General features: G+C 53.4%; 1 protein-coding gene across 13 annotated transcripts in view; it reads left to right on the forward strand.

Annotated features, from left to right (window-relative positions):
* Window positions 1–21,519, forward strand: part of DNM1 (dynamin 1) — a 51,406-nt gene that overhangs the window by 4,581 nt on the left and 25,306 nt on the right. For 10 of the 13 annotated variants that reach the window (XR_004249963.2, XR_004249962.2, XR_009215235.1 and 7 more), the window contains exons 2-10: window positions 10,354–10,427; window positions 10,706–10,855; window positions 11,173–11,376; window positions 12,111–12,209; window positions 12,304–12,464; window positions 14,099–14,241; window positions 14,369–14,504; window positions 14,701–14,768; window positions 16,171–16,309. Coding sequence is in view for 10 of the 13 variants with exons in the window: in XM_032165277.2 (XP_032021168.1) it covers window positions 10,354–10,427; window positions 10,706–10,855; window positions 11,173–11,376; window positions 12,111–12,209; window positions 12,304–12,464; window positions 14,099–14,241; window positions 14,369–14,504; window positions 14,701–14,768; window positions 16,171–16,309 (1,174 nt within the window). In the remaining 3 variants the exon portion in view is untranslated. Of the gene's footprint in view, window positions 1–10,353; window positions 10,428–10,705; window positions 10,856–11,172; window positions 11,377–12,110; window positions 12,210–12,303; window positions 12,465–14,098; window positions 14,242–14,368; window positions 14,505–14,700; window positions 14,769–16,170; window positions 16,310–17,945; window positions 18,085–21,519 lie in introns of all 13 variants that reach the window. The other 3 variants (XM_032165271.2, XM_032165274.2, XM_058445406.1) reach the window with 1 other exon arrangement.

The raw sequence follows: 21,519 nt of genomic DNA on the forward strand, positions 1-21,519 counted from the left end.
TCTCTGCCCAGAGCCCAAGGAGCAGCCTGGGAGGAAGGGTTTTAGGTTTCCCCATGACTCTGCCTACCCCCCACCCCTAGGCTTTCTGTCTCCTCCAATGCCCTTGTCCCTTCCTCCACATTCTTTTTTTTCTTTTCTTTTTTGTTTTTTTTTTTTGAGACGGAGTCTCACTCTGTCACCAAGACTTGGAATGCAATGGCGCAATCTCAGCTCACTGCAACCTCCACCTCCCAAGTTCAAGTGATTCTCCTGCCCTAGCCTCCTGAGTAGCCGGGATTACAGGCGTGCACCATTACGCCGGGCTAATTTTTGTATTTTTAATAGAGATGGAGTTTCATCATGTTGTCCAGGCTGGTCTCAACTCCTGACCTCCAGTGATCCACCCATCTCAGCCTCCCAAAGTGCTGGGATTACAGGCGTGAGCCATAGCACTCAGCTCTCTCCTCTGCATTCTATCCCAGCATGGACGTGGTGCTGGTCTCCGGCCTCTGAGAGTCCCTCTCTTTGTCAAACCTAGCCTTTCCCAGGGGAGACAGCCCACTCCCCACTATTAAGCTCTGTCTCTTCCTCTGAACACACCGGGATGCATCATAGTGGTCCCATTTTTCAGATTTGGAGATGGAGGCCAAAGACTATTAGGGGATAAATGAGACATCCTAGGCAGAGTGTTGATGACCTGGAGGGAGCAGAGGGAACTAATATTTCCTTGGCACTTGCTGTGTGCCAGGCCCTGAGGATACAGCTGTGAATCAGCCAGACCCATCCTGCTTGGGGAGGCTTGCAGCTGATCGGGGCAGACAGACATGAAATCCACAAAGAGCATGTTTGTTGTGTATTTTGAAGGAGGCTGCTCCTGTGTTGCAAGGAGCCTGACATTGAGGAGAGGGGGGCTTTCTGGGCCATTCGAAGGCCTCCTGAGGAGGTAGCATTTAAGATTGGACCTGAGCAAGACTAGGACGTGGTCAAGCCAAGGTGTGGACTTCTGCAGGTGCAGGGACTGTCCTGAGCAAAGGGTTGGGGGAAAAGAGCCCAATGGGTTTGAGAACCCGGATGAAGGATGAAGGGCAGTGTGGCTGAGTGAGGAGCAGAGGCCAGAGGTGAGACTAGGAGGGTTGGGGAGGCGGCTCTTGAGGGGCCTGTTAGGGGCCCTTTGACAGTCCCCCACCCACCTGGAGAGCTGCCACACTCTGCTCCGGCCTCTGCATGCTCAGAGCACGCACCTGCCACATGCTAAGCACACACTGCCTGTGGGCCACATGTGGAGCACACCCCTGGGGCTGGAAATATGGAAATGCACCTATCCACAGCCAGAGAACATCCTCTCCAAACCCACACCCCACCGTGGCCCAGAGGAGCTGGGAGTGAAAGGTGACCCTGGCAGACAGTATCTGATCTCGGCGCCAGGAGAATCGAGTTTCCCAGGCCCTGGCTGGGTCAGAGGGTCGGACCCAGGGAAGGGGGTGCAGGTGGGAGAGTGGAGAGGGTGGGCAAGGCAGGAGTGGAGGAAGCGGGTCATGGGCACAGTGCTGTCAGGCGTGGAGAAACGGACGCCCACATGCCATATGTCTATGTATTCCAGTTATAAATCAAGCTGAGGAATTGCTAAATGCAATGCATTCTGCCCTCCCACCATAACAAACGCACCTTCATCACAACCTGGCCAGCTGGGTTTGAATTCAGAATTTCAGACTCCTTGGAGTTCCGTGGTGGATGTGGAGGCATGGGGACAGGTGTCCCCTCTCTCCGGGCTGCCCCATCATTTCCCTCTTTATCCCTCCAGGGTTCACTTGTGAACACCCCAGCCCTCATATCCCAGCTCCAAAAAGGATCCACCTTGGGCCTGGGCTGGTCCCCACTTGAGCCTGGGCGGTGGGCTTGGAACTGCTTGAGAGGGAATTCTGGGGCACCTGAGCGTTGCCTACGAGGGGAGCACAGGCTTCAGCTGGGCACCTCCCCTGACTCCTGGGGAACTCTTTGCCCCATGGGGAGGGTGAGGCCAGAGGAGGTCCAGAGAGGGACCCCTAAGTGTAAGTCTGGGACTAAGGGCTCCATTCCCCAGGCCCAAGGGCAGTACTGATGTCTTCTATCATTCCAAGTTTTTGTTTTGTTTTGTTTTGTCTATTTTGTTTTGTTTCGTTTGAGACAGGATCTCACTCTGTCACCCAGGCTGGAGCGCAGTGGGGCGATCTTGGCTCACTGCAGCCTTGACCTCCCGGGCTCAAGCCATCCTCCCACCTCAGCCTTCCGAGAAGCTGGGATGACGGGCATGCGTCACCACACCCAGCTAAGTTTTTTATTTTATTTTCTGTAGAGATGGGGTCTCACTGTGTTGCCCAGGGTGGCCTCAAACTCCTGGACTCAAGTGATCCTCCCACTTTGGCCTTCCAACCAGGTTTTTATTTTATTTATATTTATTTGGCATTATTATTATTATTATTATTATTATTATAAACAGGGTCTTGCTCGGTCACCCAGGTTGGAGTGCAGTGGCACAATCTCAGCTCACTGCAACCTCCGCCTCCCAGGTTCAAGCGATTCTCCTGCCTCAGCCTCCCAAGTAGCTGAGACTAACAGGCACCCGCCATCATGCCTGGCTAATTTTTGTATTTTAGTAGAGATGGGGTTTCACCATATTGGCCAGGCTGTTCTCGAATTCCTGACCTCAGGTGATCTGCCCGCCTTGGCCTTGCAAAGTGCTGGGATTACAGGTGTGAGCCACCAGGTTTTTAGATGGCAAAAATGACACAGAGAGCATAGGGAACCTGCCTAATGTCACACAGCAATTGAATCAGAGGCAGGCCAGGAACAGGCATGGGTCTCCTGCCTCCAGTCCACACTTTTCGATGTTTCTGTCTACCCTATTCCCCACCCCAGTCCCACCCACGTGTGCACACACCTACACACCTCAGCGTCTCCTCCTTTCTTCCTTCTGGGCGACTCTCTGGCACTCTTACCCATTCCCTGGAATGAAATCTGGCTAAGAAACAAGAATCGTTTGGAGAAGTCAGGCCTGGCAACTTAGAATTACTATAAGCAACAGAAAAAAAAAGTAATATTGAGCTTGGAAAGTGTTCAAAATATTCTCCTAAATGGCATCTTCCCAGTGCCCTGGCCAGAGGCCCCAAGATCAACTGCCTGGCGGCTCCCCCATCCTCCCCATCTAACTTGGTCCCCATGCCCTGTGGATTCTGCCCAGTTCACTCCTGTCTACCTCAAACTCCAGCCCCTTCGTCTTAGCAGCAGAGTAGCTTCCTCCCTTGCCCCCCTAACCCATTCCCCGCCCAACAGCATGAAACGCTCTCCAGCCTCCCAATCTATCTTCCTAGCTTGAAGCCCTCTTTGGATTCCCTGCCCTCAAAACAGAACCCCACACCTGAGTTGGGCCCCTGAGGACTGATTACCCAGTCCTGCTTCCTTTCAGCCTCTCCCTCCTGGTCTACCTGAATATATTACAGTTCGTGGGAAAAATAGGGCCATGCCCTCTCTCTCACTCTCCTGGGGTGCTATTGCATATGCTGTTCTCTCGCCTGGAAGCCTCTTTTTTTTCTGTACAGACAGGGTCTTGTTATGTTACCCAGGCTGGTCTCAAACTTCTGGCCTCAAGTCAGGTCTCAAACTCCTGGCCTCAAGCTGGGGCTTGAACTCCTGGCCTCAATCGATCCTCCCACCTCAGCCTCCCAAAGTATTGGGATTACAGGTTCCAACCACCGTGCCTGGCCCCTGGAAAGCTCTTCACCCTGCCCTTGTCTTCCTCTTTCACTGGGTCTTTTCTCCAAGTGTCACATCAGCCAACACCTCCTCTGGGATGCCTCCTCTGATCACCCTCTCCCGCCATGACCTGGCCCTCCCTGTGTGGGGTAGGGCTTTGTTTTCTCCCAGATGGGAAGCTGTAGAGGAAGAAAGAAGCCCGTTGCCTTGGGCTCAGAGCTCCTGGCAGAGGGTGGCTCCAGCCATGGTTAATATTAACAACGCATCTAGTCATGACCGTGTTATTCTTTAATCACTCTGTCTCATGTGCCTCTCTTCTTAGGTCAGGGAAAGGAGGCCACTAGCCAGGGTGGGGAGAAAAATCTCAGCGGGTGAATGCACCCTCACCCCCAACATGGGTCCCCATTTTGAAGGAATGCAATGCTGTAGCACATAAAGCACCCAGCACATGGCATGTGCTCAGGAACTGGGACCTGCCAATGGGCACCCCCGTTAGGTCCTTCCACAGCCAGGATCTCAGGGCATTCCCTCAGCAGCCCTAGGAGGCAGCTGCTGGCCTGTGTCCTATTTCACTGATGGGCAAACTGAGGTTCAGAACAGGGAAATAATTTAGTGGCCGAGCTGGGGTTCCTTCTCATCAAGATGCTGGTGATAAGAAATAAGGATCCATAGCCGGGCATGGTGGTGCACACATGTAGTCCCAGCTACTTGGGAGATTGAGGTGGGAGGACCGCTTGAGCTCAGGAATTTGAGGCTGCAGTGAGCTATGATCGTACCACTGCACTCCAGCCTGGGTGACAGAGCAAGACCCGGCTGGAAGGAAGGAAGGAAGGAAGGAAGGAAGGAAGGAAGGAATCAAGGAAGGAAGGAAGGAAAGAAGGAAAGAAGGAAGGAAGGTAGGAAAGAGAAAGAGGATCCAGATGTAGCTGCATAGTGAATAACTTTGGAAATGTCTGTGATATGTTAGGTGAATAGAGAAGCTATCAAAGGGCTGATAACCCAGTGTGCATGTGGGTGCCTGAGAGGCATGTGATTTCACCTTTCTGAGTCTGTTTCTTCCCTGTAACATGGAGAAACTGATCACTCTGATTTCACACAGCCATGCAAGAATCGATCCAAAGGCTGTAGATTTTCTTAAACAGCTTTATTGAGGTATAATTTACATGCCATACAATTCACCCATTTTAAAGGCACAATTCAATGATTTTTAGTATATTTACAGAGTTGTGCAACCATCATCACTATCTAATTTTAGGATATTTCCGTCACCCTAAAAAGACATCTTGTGCTGATGTAGATTTTCAAGTCCCTGGCAGAGTCCCTGGCTGACAGTCAGCAATTCATCTGTGTTTAGCCATGATGATGATGATTAATGATAAAATGTTTACAGTGGCTCTCATCAGGTGTTGAGATGACGATTGGTTTTTATTTTTTGAATATTTCACGTATTTTCTGAATCTTTTTTTTTGTTTTTTTGTTTTTTTGTTTTTGAGACAGAGTCTCACTCTGTCATCCAGGCTGGAGTACAGTGGCAGGATCTCGGCTCACTGCAACCTCCGCCTGCCGGGTTCAAGCGATTCTCCTGCCTCAGTCTCCCGAGTAGCTGGGACTACAGGCGCACGCCACACCCTGCTAATTTTTGTATCTTTAGTAGAGATGGGGTTTCACCATGTTGGCCAGGCTGGTCTCAAACTCCTGATCTCAGGCAATCCGCCCACCTCAGCCTCCCAAAGTGTTGGGATTACAGGAGTGAGCCACCGCGCCTCGTCATTTTCTGAATCTTCTAAAATGGAGAACATATGATTTTAAAAATTAGAGGCAAAAGAGATCTATTTCCATTTTGAAAATATAAAGTCATCAATGCTTGGATTGATGGAACGGAGGGAGAGAGGGAGGGTGGGAAAGAAAGTAGGAAGGATGAGAGGATAAGAAATAAGAGAAGGTAATAGGCTCTGCTTAATAGGGAGAAAGATTGCTGTGGAGAGAGCACCTACCCAGAGTCAGGAGCCCTGGGTACTAGTCCTACCTTGTTACCAACTTGTAGCATGATCTTGGGCAAGACTCTTCCCTTTTGTGTCTCAGTTTCTACCCCTACACAACGAAGCCGATGGTAGAGCTCATCTTTCATTCACTCTTTTGGTCAGTGCGGGTGTCCTGAGAGTCTGCTACATGCCAGACCCAGTGCTGGGTGCTGGGATATTGTGACGAACAGGTCCAGCCTAGTCCTTGCTCCCGGGGCCATCAGAACATCAAGGAAAGCCAAGGCCAGAACTGCCCTGCAGTGTTCAAACCTCAGCTTGAAATTCATGAGCTGTGACAGGGCTGCCTAGGGTCCCCTGGGGCAGCGGGAACAGAGAGGGACTTGTTGCCTGGGGGCAGCCTCACCTCCTCCCAACTGTATTTCTTGGCCCACCCACTCCCTTGACGGCACCCCAGCTCCCTGCTTCAGAGCGCGCCCCTGCCCACCCCCCTTGCCTTCCACCTCCAGGGTCAAGATCTGGCTGGAAATATCCTGCCCTCACCCCCACGCTCACTGCCATCCTCCAGGAAACCCACCGTCCAACTCTCTCCCCGCTGTCTCTTCTGGTGACAAGGCTGTGGGAGTCCAGCCTGTGGTCTCAGCATGCCCAGCAAGCTATCGTTATTTATAATCATAGTAGCCACGATTGGTTCAGCCATCAGCTTGTATAAGCCTGACAGCAACCCATTTTACTGATGTGGAAACTGAGGCGTTTCACTGAAACTGAGTTTCACCAAACTCAGAGAGGTATGGTCATTTGTGCACAGCCACACAGCTCCTACATGACAGCTCAGACATTCAATGAGGGGTCCATCTGACATCAGAGCCCGAGAAAGAGGAGGCATAGAAGAATGACCGGCACTGGGTGCACGGCCAGTTAAGCGTGTTACTTCCTGGCGTCATTTGCATTCAGCAGGGCCTGGGAACCAGGATCCCAGAGCTCTGGCCCCAAGTCTCAGGTCCTAGAGTAGGGGTAGGGGTAGGGGTCACGTCAGCCCTTGGGTTCAGTTTCTCCAGACCCCTCTCACGGTGACAACTCCAGTTCAGACAGGGAGTGTGGCATTTGGGGCTCCTGAGAGGTGTTTATTTCGTCCCCTCATGTTTCACGTTTGAAGGTGCCTCTGCAGATGGCCAGGCACAGCCTCCCTGGGAACCCACCATCTGGTCCAAATGAGTGGGGAGAACTGGCATGCCAGCAGCCGCCCCTCCCACGCCGGGCACAGCACGCGGCCTCCGAGGCTGGTGGGCCTGACACTTTTCTCTGGGCACCGGTTCTGTCCTCCCTCAGCCTAACCAGGAGCTGGAGGCTGGATCTGGTCTGGATCCCCACTAGGGGGAAGGAGGGCCACCCAGGGGACCCTTAAACAGAGGGCTAAAGTGGGACAGTGTGTCCAGGTGAAAGGGAAGAGCTAGGGAGCTGCTGAGTCATGCACGTTCCTTCCCGTGTTGCCTGCGCACCTACTACGTGCAGGGCCTGTGCCAGGCAGGAACCCAGAAGTGAGTGAGGAGCTCATTGTCCGGACCTGGGGACCTGCTGGTCCTCCCCACTGTCAGTCCAGATGTGAGACCGGGAAGCAGACCTCTCGGGTCCTGGCACCAGGCACCAGGCCAAGGAAAGGCCAACGTAGGATTCGATGTAGGAGCCAGCCTGGCCCTGGCTCCTCAGCACGGGGCAGATGGTCCTTAAACTTAACACAGAGTGTGGAAACCACCTGAGGATCTGTTTAAAATCCAGGTTCTGCCTCCCTGTGAAGCCCTCTTGAGATTCTAGCCCAGCATGCCTGAGGAGCATGTGTCTGGACAAACTACCGAAGGCATTCTGATGCAGGCTGTGTGAGGGCCTCACTGAGAACCTGGGCCATGACAGAGATGGGCCACCTCCCCATCTGGGCACCAGGAGATCTTGGCTCTGGGAGGGGTTGACCCCCAGACATGGCCCTGCGTCTAGTCTCTGCTTCCCAGAAGCTACTAGTCCTTTAAGTAGCCCTGGGGAGGCAGCGGGCAACTGGCCCAGACGCTGACCACCCAGCATTCTCGCCAGCTGGGCCCTGGGCTCCCAGCACCCGCTATGTGGCACCTTGGAGACCTCCACCCCTCAGGCTCACCAGGGCTGGGTGGGCCCATCTGCTCAAGGAGAGGCCTCTCGGGGAAGAACTCCAGGGAAAGTCCATGTCTCTGTGTGGGGGACTCTCTGTGGGGAGTCCCATCCTTTCCAGCCCCTCCTGCAGTTTCCATGGCAACTACTGTTGCCATGGTGTTGCTGGTGAGGAGCTGGTGGAGAAGAGGGTGGACCCCGGCCCCCACACCCACCCAGCTTCTATGAGAACAGCTGTTCTATCTCCACAGCCCTGGGGGACTCCCAAAACTGGAAGTCACGCCCCCAAAGGAGTCTTTGAGTAAAGGATGGGAGAGATTGAGACCGGAAGTCCTCCCACCCCCCAGCAAACGCCCTCCCTCTGTGCTGCCTGGCACACCTCTGTTCTAGCACATACCACACTGCATTGCATTATCTGTTTACTTGTCTGTCTCTCCCACCACACTGTGAGTTCCTCAGGGTGGGAACTGTCTGACTCATCATCTCCCATCCCCAGAGCCCGGCACAGAGCCCGGCACAGACTGAATTTAATTGAATTACATAAAAAGCCAAGTCTGGCTTCTTGGGTTTGAGGCAGCACCATTGCATGAGGAAGTTTCCAGGCTGAGGGTCCAACAGACACTCGGCTTTGAATCCCCGCTCGGCTGTGTGACCTTGGGTGAGTCACTTCACCTCTCTGAGCCTCAGCTGCTTCCTCTGTAAAATGATAATCTCTATATCACAGCACGGATTCAAGGACTTGGGGATTCAATCAGAATTTATTGAGTGCCCCTTGTGTGCTAAGCCCTGTCCTGGGCACTAGGATACAGTGGCACACAGAAAGAGGCTGCCCTGCTCACTGTCTGGCAAGAATGTAAAGAATTTGCCTGGTGCATAGAAATGATAAATATACACAGGGCTTATCATCCTTCTCCTTCTCCAATATAATTCCTGACTCCTCCCTAGCAGCCTCTGCTTCCCCAAACGTGAGGCAGTGGAGAGGCTTCAAGAGGGGGCTTTGAACCTAGGAGCTCTGGGTCTAGTCTGTTGTACCTAAGACCCTTAGCTCCTGACCCTGGGGTGCAAGAAGACTTGTGAGTCTGGGTCAGGCTCTGGGCTGGAGGCAAGAGACCTGGGTTCCACCTCTGGCTCTGTAGAGCCTGAGTGTATCTTTTTCCCTCCCTGGGCCTCTCCATGAATAAGGCACTGGCTGTGTCTCAATGGTCCCTCGGGCTTCGACCTGCTCCCCCTTTTCCTGGGCCCTGGAGATCCCATGACTGGCAATTCTGACATCCTGATTCCTGGAGAGGCCTTCACCCTTGTGCTTGCACCAGCCTGGAGGGCGGTGCAGAGGGAGGTAGATGAAAAGAGCTGACTGGACAGAGAACTGGCACCCACAAGAGTCAGCTGAAAGGACAGCTGAGGTTGACACTGGCAGGAGCAGATGTCTGAGCTATAGACTGTCAGGTCTGGGGACAGGGGATGACTTTGGGACCCCTCAGTCCAGTCCTTCAAAGGTGGCTCGGTTCACAGGGGGCTGAAGGGCAGGGGAGTCTCACTGCAGAGTCAAATATATCCGAGACCAGGGTCTGCTCTGCCAGATACTGGCTGTGCAACCTGAATGTCTCTAAGCTGCAGCTCCCTCATCTGCAAAATGGGGGTAATAACAGCACCTGCCTCATGGGGCTACAGTGTGGAGCCCCACTAAGTGCCTGGCATGCAGTAGGCACTAAGAAGCATGAGTTTTTTTGTTTTTTTGTTTTTTGAGATGGAGTTTTGCTCTTGTCGCCTAAGCTGGAGTGCAATGGCACGATCTTGGCTCACCATCACCTCCGCCTCCTGGGTTCAAACAATTCTCCCTCCTCGGCCTCCCAAGTAGCTGGGATTACAGGCGCCTGACACCCCGCCGGCTAATTTTTTTGTATTTTTAGTAGAGACAGGGTTTCACCATGTTGGCCAGGCTGGTCTGGAACTCCTGACCTCAGGTGATCCGCCCGCCTCAGCCTCCCAAAGTGCTGGGATTACAGGCATGAGCCACTGCACCCGGCCCATGAGTCCTGCTCCTTGCCGCCTCCTTCCCCACTCTTCTTCAACCCTAGCCATATGGAGCCTGAAGAAGGGGAAGTGAGATGCCGCCCCGCCCCACAGCGGAAGGGAGGGGAGAAGTTACAGCTCTGTTTCCTGGGATCCACTCTGTGGGCATTGGACACATAGGCATGTGGGAGACCCCATGCCTCAGTTTCTCTGTGGCTGGGTTGGGGCAGGGACTTCCTATTGGTTCAAAACCAACACAGGACGTATCTAGGAGTTGATCCAGTCTCTTGGCAGCTCAGATGCATAAATTCTGTGACCCAGGCGACTTGAGGAAAAGTATTTTCCACCTTTCTGGGCTGCCATATGCTCTTAGTTACCTGAAGCCCTTGGGCTAAGGAGCGGTGGAGCCAGCACTTTGGGAGAGAGCTTTGGCTCTCCCAGGGGCAGGACAGGTACCCCTGGGACAGAGGGCGCCCCCTCCTATCTTGACCCTCCTTTGACCTCCAACTCATTGCAGGGACTTCCTGCCTCGAGGATCTGGCATTGTCACCCGACGTCCCCTGGTCTTGCAGCTGGTCAATGCAACCACAGGTGCGTGCCCTCCTTCACCAGCAGCCAGGCCTGCCCACTCCAGACTCTCCCCTGTCCCCAAGCTGAGGGCCAGCCTGGCCACGGAACTTGCTTGCTGTGTGACTGTGGACCTCGTTCCCCTTAGGGATAGCGGGGATCAAAATACATAATGGAGACGTGGGTGGTGGTTCTGCTTGGGTGGGTCAAGGGGGTTCTATTACCGGTGGGAGATGAAAACCCCCAGATGGGGTTCCAGACCTTGATGACTACTGCCCTTTCCCTGCCGGCTTCTGCGGCAGAATATGCCGAGTTCCTGCACTGCAAGGGAAAGAAATTCACCGACTTCGAGGAGGTGCGCCTTGAGATCGAGGCCGAGACCGACCGGGTGACCGGCACCAACAAGGGCATCTCGCCGGTGCCTATCAACCTCCGCGTCTACTCGCCGCACGGTGAGGACCCGGGCCCCGCCCCAACTTCTAAGAATTATTTTCTTGGCCACGCGCCTCTGCGTGCCTCGCTCCTCCTGCAGACTCCGCCCCTAGAGAGACCCTGCCTCTGCATCATCCTATTCCAAGCTCCACCCAGCAGTGATTCCGCCCACTTCCGGCCACGCCTCCAACAGGGAGCCACTTTCGCCCAGAGATTTCCTAGTCCCACCCACCTGCCATCCTGCTCCCAAGCAACTTCTCTAACCCCACCCTATTCCTTAACCTCGCCCACGGCCACGCCCCTCGCCTTGAGCCCGCCCTCTCGCCGCCCTGTCCAGTGCTGAACCTGACCCTGGTGGACCTGCCCGGAATGACCAAGGTCCCTGTGGGAGACCAACCTCCCGACATCGAGTTCCAGATCCGAGACATGCTTATGCAGTTTGTCACCAAGGAGAACTGCCTCATCCTGGCCGTGTCCCCCGCCAACTCTGACCTGGCCAATTCTGACGCCCTCAAGGTCGCCAAGGAGGTGGACCCCCAGGGTAGGTTCCCACCCGGTGGCCAATGCACAAAACCCCAGGCTTGCGGGCTGTCTATTCTTAGTGTAAACGGGAGCCTCTGAACGGTCTAAGAATAGTAGTGGGATCAGATTTGTACCTTTAAAAATCACTTTGGGGGTCAGGCATGGTGGCTCATGCCTGTAATCCCAGCATTTTGGGAGGCCAAGGCGGGAGGATTGCTTGATCCCAGGAGTTCGAGACAAGGCTGGGCAACATAGTGAGACCCCATTTCTACAAAAAATTTAAAAATTAGCCGGGCACCGTGGTGCACACTTGTGGTCCCAGCTACTCACGAGGCTGAGGCCAGAGAATCACTTGAGCCTAGGAGGTTGAGGCTGCAGTGAGCCCTACTCGCACCACTGCACTCCAGCATGGGCAAGAGTGAGACCCTGTCTCAAAAAAGAAAAAAAGGCCAGGTGCAGTGGCTCATGCCTGTAATCCCAGCACTTTGGGAGGCCAACTTGGGAGGCTCGCTTGAGGCCAGGAGTTGGAAACCAGCCTGGCAACAAAGCGAGATCCCATCTCTAACAAATAAAAAAAAAGAAGAAGAAATAAAAATCATCTTGGCTACTCTGTGGAAAATGAATAAGGGGGAAAGAGAGGAGGCAGTGAGCGGGCAGGGGGCCGAGGAGGGCAGGGGGATGGGAGTGGGAGTGCATGGAATTGTGTGTGAGAGCGGGTGCAGCTGTAGACCGCCCTCCTGCTGGTGCACCCAGGCCAGCGCACCATCGGGGTCATCACCAAGCTGGACCTGATGGATGAGGGCACAGATGCCCGTGACGTGCTGGAGAACAAGCTGCTCCCCCTGCGCAGAGGTAAGCAGGCCATGCCCCTCAACCACTCCCCAGCCCTTCCCCACCCTTCTCCTCACCTTGAGGCTGGTTGCCCTGACCTTGATACTGTTCACAGGCTACATTGGGGTGGTGAACCGGAGCCAGAAGGACATTGATGGCAAGAAGGACATTACCGCCGCCTTGGCTGCTGAACGAAAGTTCTTCCTCTCTCATCCATCTTATCGCCACTTGGCTGACCGTATGGGCACGCCCTACCTGCAGAAGGTCCTCAATCAGGTAGGTGACCAAGCCAGGATGGGGCCTGGGGAAACGAGCATGAAAACAGGACAATTTAAGTGTGTTCTGAGAGTGACCAGCAGAGGTTAGCCTTTCTGTAGTGCAGATAGACAAACAGCCTCAGAAAAGCAAAGCAACTTGCCCACAGCCCCACAGCCAGGTAGCAGCAAAGCTTCACTGACCTTTCCCTGTCTGGGACGTGCCAGGGAAGCCCCGGAAGTCCCCAACACGGAGAAGGCCAAGACCTATGTGGAGGGTGTTATGGTGAAGAGCTTGGGTTTGGGGACAGGATTCAAGTATACTTGGCTGAAGACCTTGACAGGGAATTCCAGGGGCTTCCCCAGGACTTTTCTCCATCTGGAATGGGGCATCCAGAACTGAAACGTGTGTGTGTGTGTCTGTCTGTCTGTCTGTGTCGGCAAGACCTGGGTTCCAATCCCAGTTTTGTCACCACCCATCTGAGACACTCTCTCTGGCTCGCTGAGCCTCTATTTCTTTTTTCTTTATTTGTTTGATTTATTTATTTATTTATTTATTTATTTATTTTGAGATGAAGTTTGCTCTTGTTGCCCAGGCTGGAGTGCAATGGTGAGATCTCGGCTCACTGCAGTCTCCGCTTCCTGGATTCAAGCGATTCTCCTACCTCAGCCTCCCAAGTAGCTGGGATTACAGGCACACACCACCACGCCTGGCTAATTTTTGTATTTTTAGTAGAGATGGGGTTTCACCATGTTAGCTAGTCTGGTCTTGTATTCCTGACCTCAGGTGATCTGCCCGCCTTGGCCTCCCAAAGTGCTGGGATTATAGGCATGAGCCATAATTGTGCCTGGCCTCTGAGCCTCTATTTCTGCATCTGTAAAATGGAGACAGTGATAATCAGACCTGTTTCATAGGATTGTTGTAAAGGTTCAGGGAGATACTGTGTGGGGGCACCTAGTGAGAATGAGTGCTAGAACTTGAGAATGACCTTAAAGGAGGCTTTAAACCCAGAGGGTCCAAGAGGCAGCCCTCTGGCCACCCCTGCCTCAGATGCACGTCTAAAAATATTAAATTGGGATGGTATGTGGTTCATACCTGTAATCCCACCACTTTGGGAGGCTGAGGCGGGTAGATCACTTGAGGCCAAAAGTTCGACACCAGCCTGGCCAACAAGGTGAAAACCTGTCTCTACTAAAAATACAAAAAATTAGCTGGGCGGGGTGGTGCATGCCTGTAGTCCTAGCTACACAGGAGGCTGAGGCAGGAGAATTGCTTGAACCTGGGAGGCAGAGATCGCAGGCTGCAGTGAGCTGAGATCACACCGTTGCACTCCAGCCTGGGTGACGAGTGAAACTCCATCTCAAAAAAAAAAAGAAATACAAATAACAATATTAAATTGGCCAAAAATCAGGGAATTCCAGATACAAATCCAGATTTCTGGCTTTATTGAAAATTATGCACTCATTAATTCAACTAATACATCTCTGCAAGCTCCTTCTGTGAACCAGTTTTCTTGCTAGTGGCCTGGGCAGCAGTGGCAGGGCTGCCCTCCATAGCTCTCCACCTCACCACATTCACACAGTCCCCTGGCATCCAAGTCCCTTCCTGGCCCTGTGACCATCTGCCCTTAACCCTTTCCTCGCCCTTACCCCCAGCAACTGACGAATCACATCCGGGACACGCTGCCGGGGCTGCGGAACAAGCTGCAGAGCCAGCTGCTGTCCATTGAGAAGGAGGTGGAGGAATACAAGAACTTCCGCCCTGATGACCCAGCTCGCAAGACCAAGGCCCTGCTGCAGTGAGGCTCCCCCACCTCCTGCTCCTAACACTGAATCCCCGCCCCCAGCCTCTCAGCGTGGGGCTCTCCCAGGGTTCCTTTTGCTGGGCTGCTCCTGGCCCCTCAGGCCACACCACTCTTCCCCCAGGATGGTCCAGCAGTTCGCCGTAGACTTTGAGAAGCGCATTGAGGGCTCAGGAGATCAGATCGACACCTATGAACTGTCGGGGGGAGCCCGCATTAACCGAATCTTCCACGAGCGCTTCCCTTTTGAGCTGGTCAAGGTAGGTCAGGCAGCCCTGGGGACAGGATGGCTCAGGACTCCCCCCACCCTCACTCAGGACTCTCTCTGCGTGTGCTTTTGCTGACCCCCACCCCAGAGGCCCTGATGCCCAGCCCTGGGTGTGGGGTGGGCCCTGTCTTGACCTCCCAGGTAGTAAGACAGGCCCTGACCAGCCTTTTCTCTGCTTTTCTACACAGATGGAGTTTGATGAGAAGGAACTCCGAAGGGAGATCAGCTATGCTATCAAGAATATCCATGGCATTAGGCACGTATTGGGGCCTGGGAGGGGGGCTGAACCCCAGAAGTAGGGGGTCTGGGACAGAGGCGCAGGGAGTGATGAAGTGGGCCTCCCTCAGGAAGGACTGAAAGCTCTGCTCCCCAGTCCTCTCGACCCCAACTTTCTGGCTCCCTGCATGACAGGCTGTAGCTTGGGGAGGTGGACCCGGGCCACCCCACGTACTGCAACTTGCTGGGCCAACTGGGCACAGCCCAGGGTGCAGGTAGCCAGGGAAACACCCTCTGGGGCTGGGCCCATCCCCAGGGTGAGATAGCTCCCCCAGTACCACCCGGGTAACCGGACAAAGATGCCCAAACCACTAGGTAGGGCCTGGGGTGGAGCATCTAAGTATGAGGCTGTGTCCTTTTATGACGACTGGGGACTTTGCAACCCTCTAGACCCTCCTGTATTCACATTAGCCCAGAGTCAGTCCCATTCCACCCCACCGCCCTCCTTCTAGGCAACCTGTGGAGTAGGAAACAGGATTGGGAGGTGGAATCTGTTCCTTAAAAGCTTAGATCCCCTTCAGGGACCCAGATCTATGCTGTGTTCATCCAACAAATCCATTGGGCAGGAAAATTTAAAGCACCTACCCTATGCTAGGCAGTGAACAAGACCCAGTGTCCCCTGCTCTCATGCAGGTTCATTTCCAAGATTTGGCATGGAATTTACTTCCTGATAACTGCACTGGCCAATTCACAGAAAAAAGATCTCTTTCCTAGTCTTAAAACAAAACACTCTATTCCTGGAAAGGCTCTTATGGAGAACCAAGTTTGGCAATTTTCAAGCCATTTCTGGCCATAGAACCTCCTATATGCACAGACCCTTACGAGGAAGCAGGACTTACATATCAGATACTCAATCCTCTCAACCACCTTGTCTTGCCCCAAAGAGCCTCATTAGGGCCGGGCGCGGTGGCTCACGCCTGTAATCCCAGCACTTTGGGAGGCCGAGGCAGGCGGATCATGAGGTCAGGAGATCGAGACCATCCTGGCTAACATGGTGAAACCCCGTCTCCACTAAAAATACAAAAAAATTAGCCGGGCGTGGTGGCATGCGCCTGTAGTCCCAGCTACTCGGGAGGCTGAGGCAGGAGAATGGTGTGAACCCAGGAGGCGGAGCTTGCAGTGAGCCAAGATTGCGCCACTGCACTCCAGCCTGGGCGACAGAGCAAGACTCCGTCTCAAAAAAAGAAAACAAAAACAAAAAACCCTTCATTAGAACCCCTCCCTCCCATTTTACAGCTGGGGACACTGAGGCCCAGAGAGGGGTAGTGGAAGGGCCCCTTGGGCAGAGTTCATGGGTTTGGGGAGGGGAGGCGCCTTGGCCTGGCCCTCCTGGCCAGCACTGGCCTGTGACACTGTGCCCTTCTCCCGCTCCGGGCGTTCAGAACGGGGCTGTTTACCCCAGACATGGCCTTTGAGACCATTGTGAAAAAGCAGGTGAAGAAGATCCGAGAACCGTGTCTCAAGTGTGTGGACATGGTTATCTCGGAGCTAATCAGCACCGTTAGACAGTGCACCAAGAAGGTAACCCGGAGGCCCGGGCCAGCCCCCACCGCCTCTGCCCCGCCCTGCACTGCTGCCAGGCGCTCCTTCCCCACGTCCCCCCCTGCCTCCTCGGTAGCATGTACAGACCTCAGCGGGGTGGGGAGGCAGGCCACCACTGAATAGGAGACAAGGTGCCTCTGAGGGGGCCTCACCCACCCCTGGCCCCCAGGCCTGGGGACCCAGGGACTGGACATGGGTGAGACAGGGATGATGGCTGGCTGTTTACCCCAAGAGCCCACCAAGAGCTCCCCCAGCTCAGAGAATAGGGCTTGAGGGGACCCTGAGCCCCCTCCCTGTCCTCAGAGAGGTCATCTTTGGGAGCTCCAGGGAGGGGTCTGGGGAAACCTTAGCCTTGGAGACAGGTGAAGTGCAGGGCCTTCTCGGGCACTGCTCGGTGGGCCTGGGTGGCCAGAGGGGGTGCAGAGGACCCAGGACTAGCAGGTGCCCGGTCTCCCCGCTGTCCTTCATCCTCCCCGTACTCATCTCACCCTCACTCAGGACCCTCACACAGGACCCTCACACAGGACGCTCACGCAGGGCCTCTCCCTCCCTTCCATCCACATCTGGCTTTCCAGGGATAGAGCCCTTCTTCCATCTGCCCCACCATCCAAGCCTCACAGAAGCACGCAGGGAGGCAGGACAGGGAGGATGTGCCCATTTCACAGCACGAACACTGAAGCTCCAGGAGATGAAGTGGCTTGCCCAAGTCACAGTAGTCAGGAGGTGGCAGAGATGTTACTTGAAGCCACGGCTCTGGACTCCAAGTCCAGTGCTCCTCGATTCCAGCCTCCCTTCCTTTCCTCTCCCCACTGCTGTCCCGGCCCCTCTCTATCACCACCTGTACTCTTTCTGTCTTTCCTCTTCTCTTTCTGTCTTTTGGTTCCACCAAACCCCTGTGGAGGAGAGGCAAGGAATGCCCCTTGAAGAGAAAGGGAGGGGCAGGACTAGAGCAGGGAGCTGGAGAGTGGAGGTCAGGCTGCTATACTGCAACCCCAGGAGGCAGCCTCTGCACCATGGTTTATGGGAATGGACCCCCCTGGAGTTGTGCAGTGCATGGCCTGGGCAGCTGGATGCGGCAACCCTAGAGATAGGGAATGGTACTGAGGTTTGGAGTCAGGATGCAGCAAATTCCGGGACACTGGGAAAAGTAGAATTGAACAGGATGGGTGGATGAGGTCCTGGCCTTGTCCTGGCCTGGGTCAGCTCCTTAGGAGAACCCAAGCCTGTGGACAAAGACGGCACTGGGAGAGAGCAGGCAGCCTCAGTGAGGCCGAGGAGCAGGGGGGCATCCCTGAGAAGAGGATCTGAACTCAATAGGGGTCTTGTACGGAGCAGGGGCTCGGTCCCTCGTACCTCTGGCCATACCCATGGAACCCAGGGGATGCTTGGCAGCACCTGGGAGGTGCCAACCCTGGGTGGCAAGGGAGGGCTGGTCCCATGCTCACATTGTCTTCTGTTCTCTCTCTCTCTTTATCTGTGTCGATGTCTCTCTCTTCCCCTGTGCCCGTGCCATCCTCTCCACCCCTGGATTCCTGTCCCTGCTTGGCTTTCACCCACTTCTCCTCCCCACCCACGGCTGCTCCTCCTCCTGTCCCCACCTCCTCCCCGGGTGCAGGACGGGCCTCTTCACACCTGACCTCGCTTTTGAAGCTACAGTGAAAAAGCAGGTGCAGAAGCTCAAAGAGCCCAGTATCAAGTGTGTGGATATGGTAGTCAGTGAGCTCACAGCCACCATCAGAAAGTGTAGCGAAAAGGTATGACGGCCGCCTGGGCGAGGCTGGGCCTGGCCGTCCATTCCTTGTGGCCATGGCCTCCCGTGGGCAGAAGGATCCGCTGAGCCGGCCTCACGGCTACCCACAGGGACCCAGCCCTAGTGTTTCCTGCCAGTTTCTAACCCTGGGTACTTGCACTCCTGACCCCTCCAGGCCCCCATCCCTACTAGAAGACTTGACTCCAACTCAAGCCTCCTTGGTGGCACCTATGCTAGTGATGAAGATGATGTTAAGGAGATGGCAGCTGTTTACTGAGCACCTACTATGTGCCAAGCACGGGCTAAGTGCTTGCCCTTACTATCTGACTCAGTCCTCTCAACCACCCTAAGACATGGGTAGTGTTGTTATTCCCATTTTGCAGATGGCAAAACAGAGTCTCAGAAAAGAGAAGCAGAGTGTGATTCATATTTAGGAAGGACAGAGGAAGGGGTCTGAGGTCAGGGCCTCCTGGGCAGGGGGAGCTGTCCTAGTTCCTCAAAACCAATTTGCCTGAAAGCATATTGGATTACTCACTTTACAGTAATCCGTGCGTGAGAGACAGGGGCGGTCTCTTTTGAGTTGTCTGTGACTTTTTAGATGCCTTTTTCCTATTTGTCTGCTTTTGGGCATTTTGAGGATTCTTAGCCAGGTTGTCTAAAGCAGTACTTCCCAGGGGAGTGCAAGAGAATCAGTTGCCTGCAGGAGCTTCTCCAGCAGGCTAAATCAGAGGCGCCAGGGGTGAGCCCAGCCTCACCTATATCTGAAGGACTTCCCTATGCTGGTGGGTGGAGGCACATCCGCCTTAGCATTGAGTTTCAGATAAGCATCAATCATCTCCATTCCTTTTTTTTTTTTGAGATGGAATTTTGCTCTGTCGCCCAGGCTGGAGTGCAGTGGCACCCTCTTGGCTCACTGCAACCTCTGCCTCCTGGGTTCAAGTATTCTGCCTCAACCTCCCGAGTGGCTGGGATTACAAGCATGCACCACTACACCTGGGTAATTTTTGTATTTTTAGTAGAGATGGAGTTTTGCCACATTGGCCAGGCTGGTCTCGAACCCCTGACCTGAGGTGATCCGCCTGCCTCGGCCTCCCAAAGTGCTAGGATTACAAACACGAGCCACCGCGCATTCTTTTTTACTGAGCAGTGTGTTGTGTAATCCTTGTATGTTGCTACACAAAGATTGGTCTCATGCCTTTTTTTTTTTTTTTTTTTTTTTGAGACAGTCTCACTCTGTTGCCTAGGCTAGGAGTGCAGTGGCATGATCTCGGCTCACTGCAACCTCCACTTCCTGGGTTCAAACGGTACTTCCACCTCAGCCTCCCAAGTAGCTGGGACTACAGGTGAGCACCACCATGCCTGGCTAATTTTTGCATTTTTAGTAGAGATGGGGTTTCACCATGTTAGCCAGGCTGGTCTCGAACTCCTGACCTCAGGTGATCTGCCCACCTTGGCCTCTCAAAGTGCTGGGATTACAGGTGTGAGCCACCGCGCCCGGCCGGTCTCATGCTCTTTAACTACTGAGTTGTATTCCACTGTAGAAATGTGGCATGATTTATACGTTCAATGTCCTCTTGACGGACATTTAAGTTTCAGTTTTTTTTTTTTTTTTGCCTTCACGAACGATGTTACAGTGAACATCCTTATAGATGTATTTATAGTACTTATCCCGTTGTTTTTTCTTTCTTTTTTAGAGACAGGGTTTTGCTGTATCTCCCAGCGTGGAGTGCAGTGGCACAATCATAGCTCACTGCAGGCTCAAACTGGGCTCAAGCGATCCTCCCGCCTCAGCCTCCTAAGTAGCTGGGACTACAAGCACTTACCACCACACCCCACCCAGCTAATTTTTTGTTTGTTTGTTTGTTTGAGACAGAGTTTCACGCTTGTTGCCCAGGCTGGAGTGCAGTGGTGCCATCTCGGCTCACTGCAACCTCCACCTCTCAGGTTCAAGTGATTCTCCTGCCTCGGCCTCCCAAGTAGCTGGGATTACAGGCGCCTCCCACCATGCCCAGCTAATTTTTCATATTTTTAGTAGAGATGGGGTTTCATAATGTTGGCCAGGCTAGTCTTGAACTCCTGACCTCAAGTGATCCTCCCACCTCAGCCTCCCAAAGTGCTGGGATTACAGGCATGAGCCGCCCCGCCTGGCCTAGAAATTGTTTTGTTAAGACAGGATCTTACTATGTTGCCCAGGCTGCTCTTGAACTCCAGGCCTCAAGCAGTCCTCCTGCTTCAGCCTCCCAAAATGCTGGGATTATAGGCATGAGCCACCGTCTGGCAACAGTGGCTTCTTGATGGACATTTGGGTTGTTTCCAAATTTTACCATAATTACTGCTTTCCTTTTGGATGAGAGTCAAAGTGTTTCATGGTTTTTAAATGTTTACATCTAGTAATCAGTCTTCTAGGAATCTATCCTAAGGAAACAATCGCAGAGAAAGAAAAGCAAAACTCTATCCACAGAGATATTCATTGTCAGGTTATTTAGAATATTGAAAAACTGGAGACTATCTGGCCAGGCGCAGTGGCTCATGCCTGTAATCCCAGCACTTTGGAAGGCTGAGGTGGGTGGATCACAAGGTCAGGAGTTCAAGACCAGCCTGACCAATATGGTGAAACCCTGTCTCTACTAAAAATGCAAAAATTAGCCGGGCATGGTGGCACATGCCTGTAGTCCCAGCTACTCGGGAGGCTGAGGCAGGATAATTGCTTGAACCTGGGAGGCAGAGGTTGCAGTGACCAAGATCACACCACTGCCCTCCAGCCTGGGCGACAGAGCGAGACTCCGTCTCAAAAAAAAAAAGAAAAAGAAAGAAAAAGAAAAACTGGAGACTATCTAAATATTCACCAATAGGAAAATAGTTAAGTAAACTGTGATAAATCTATTCAATAGAATATTATGCACCCATTAAAATGTTTATATAGGCTGGGCTCACACCTGTAATCCCAGAACTTTGGGAAGCTGAAGCAGGAGGATTGCTTGAGGCCAGAAGTTTAATACCAGCCTGGGCAAGATAGCAAAACCCTATCTCTACAAAATTTTTTTTTTTTTAATTAGCCAGGTGTGGCAGTGTGCACCTGCAGTCCTTGCTACTTGGGAGGCTGAGGCAGGAGGATGGCTTGAACCAAGGAGTTCAGTTGCACCACTGCACTCCTGGGTTATTTTAGGGACCCAGTCTCTAAAATAAACAAAAAAGAAGTTAGAGACCAGCCTGGGCAACATAGTAAGACCCTGTCTCTACAAAAAATAAAAAGATTAGCTGGGCATGATGGCACACGCCTGTAGTCCCAGCTACTCAGGTGGCTGACGTGGGAGGATTGCTTGAGCCTGGAAGGTCGAGGCTGCAGTGAGCTCTGATTGTGATCACACCACCGCATTCCTGACTGGAAGACAGAGCAAAACCTTATCAAAAAAAAAAAAAAAAAAAAAAAAAAAAAACC

The sequence above is a fragment of the Hylobates moloch genome, unplaced genomic scaffold (genome assembly GCF_009828535.3).
Source record: "Hylobates moloch isolate HMO894 unplaced genomic scaffold, HMol_V3 SCAFFOLD_10, whole genome shotgun sequence".
In the NCBI taxonomy this organism is placed as follows: domain Eukaryota; kingdom Metazoa; phylum Chordata; class Mammalia; order Primates; family Hylobatidae; genus Hylobates; species Hylobates moloch.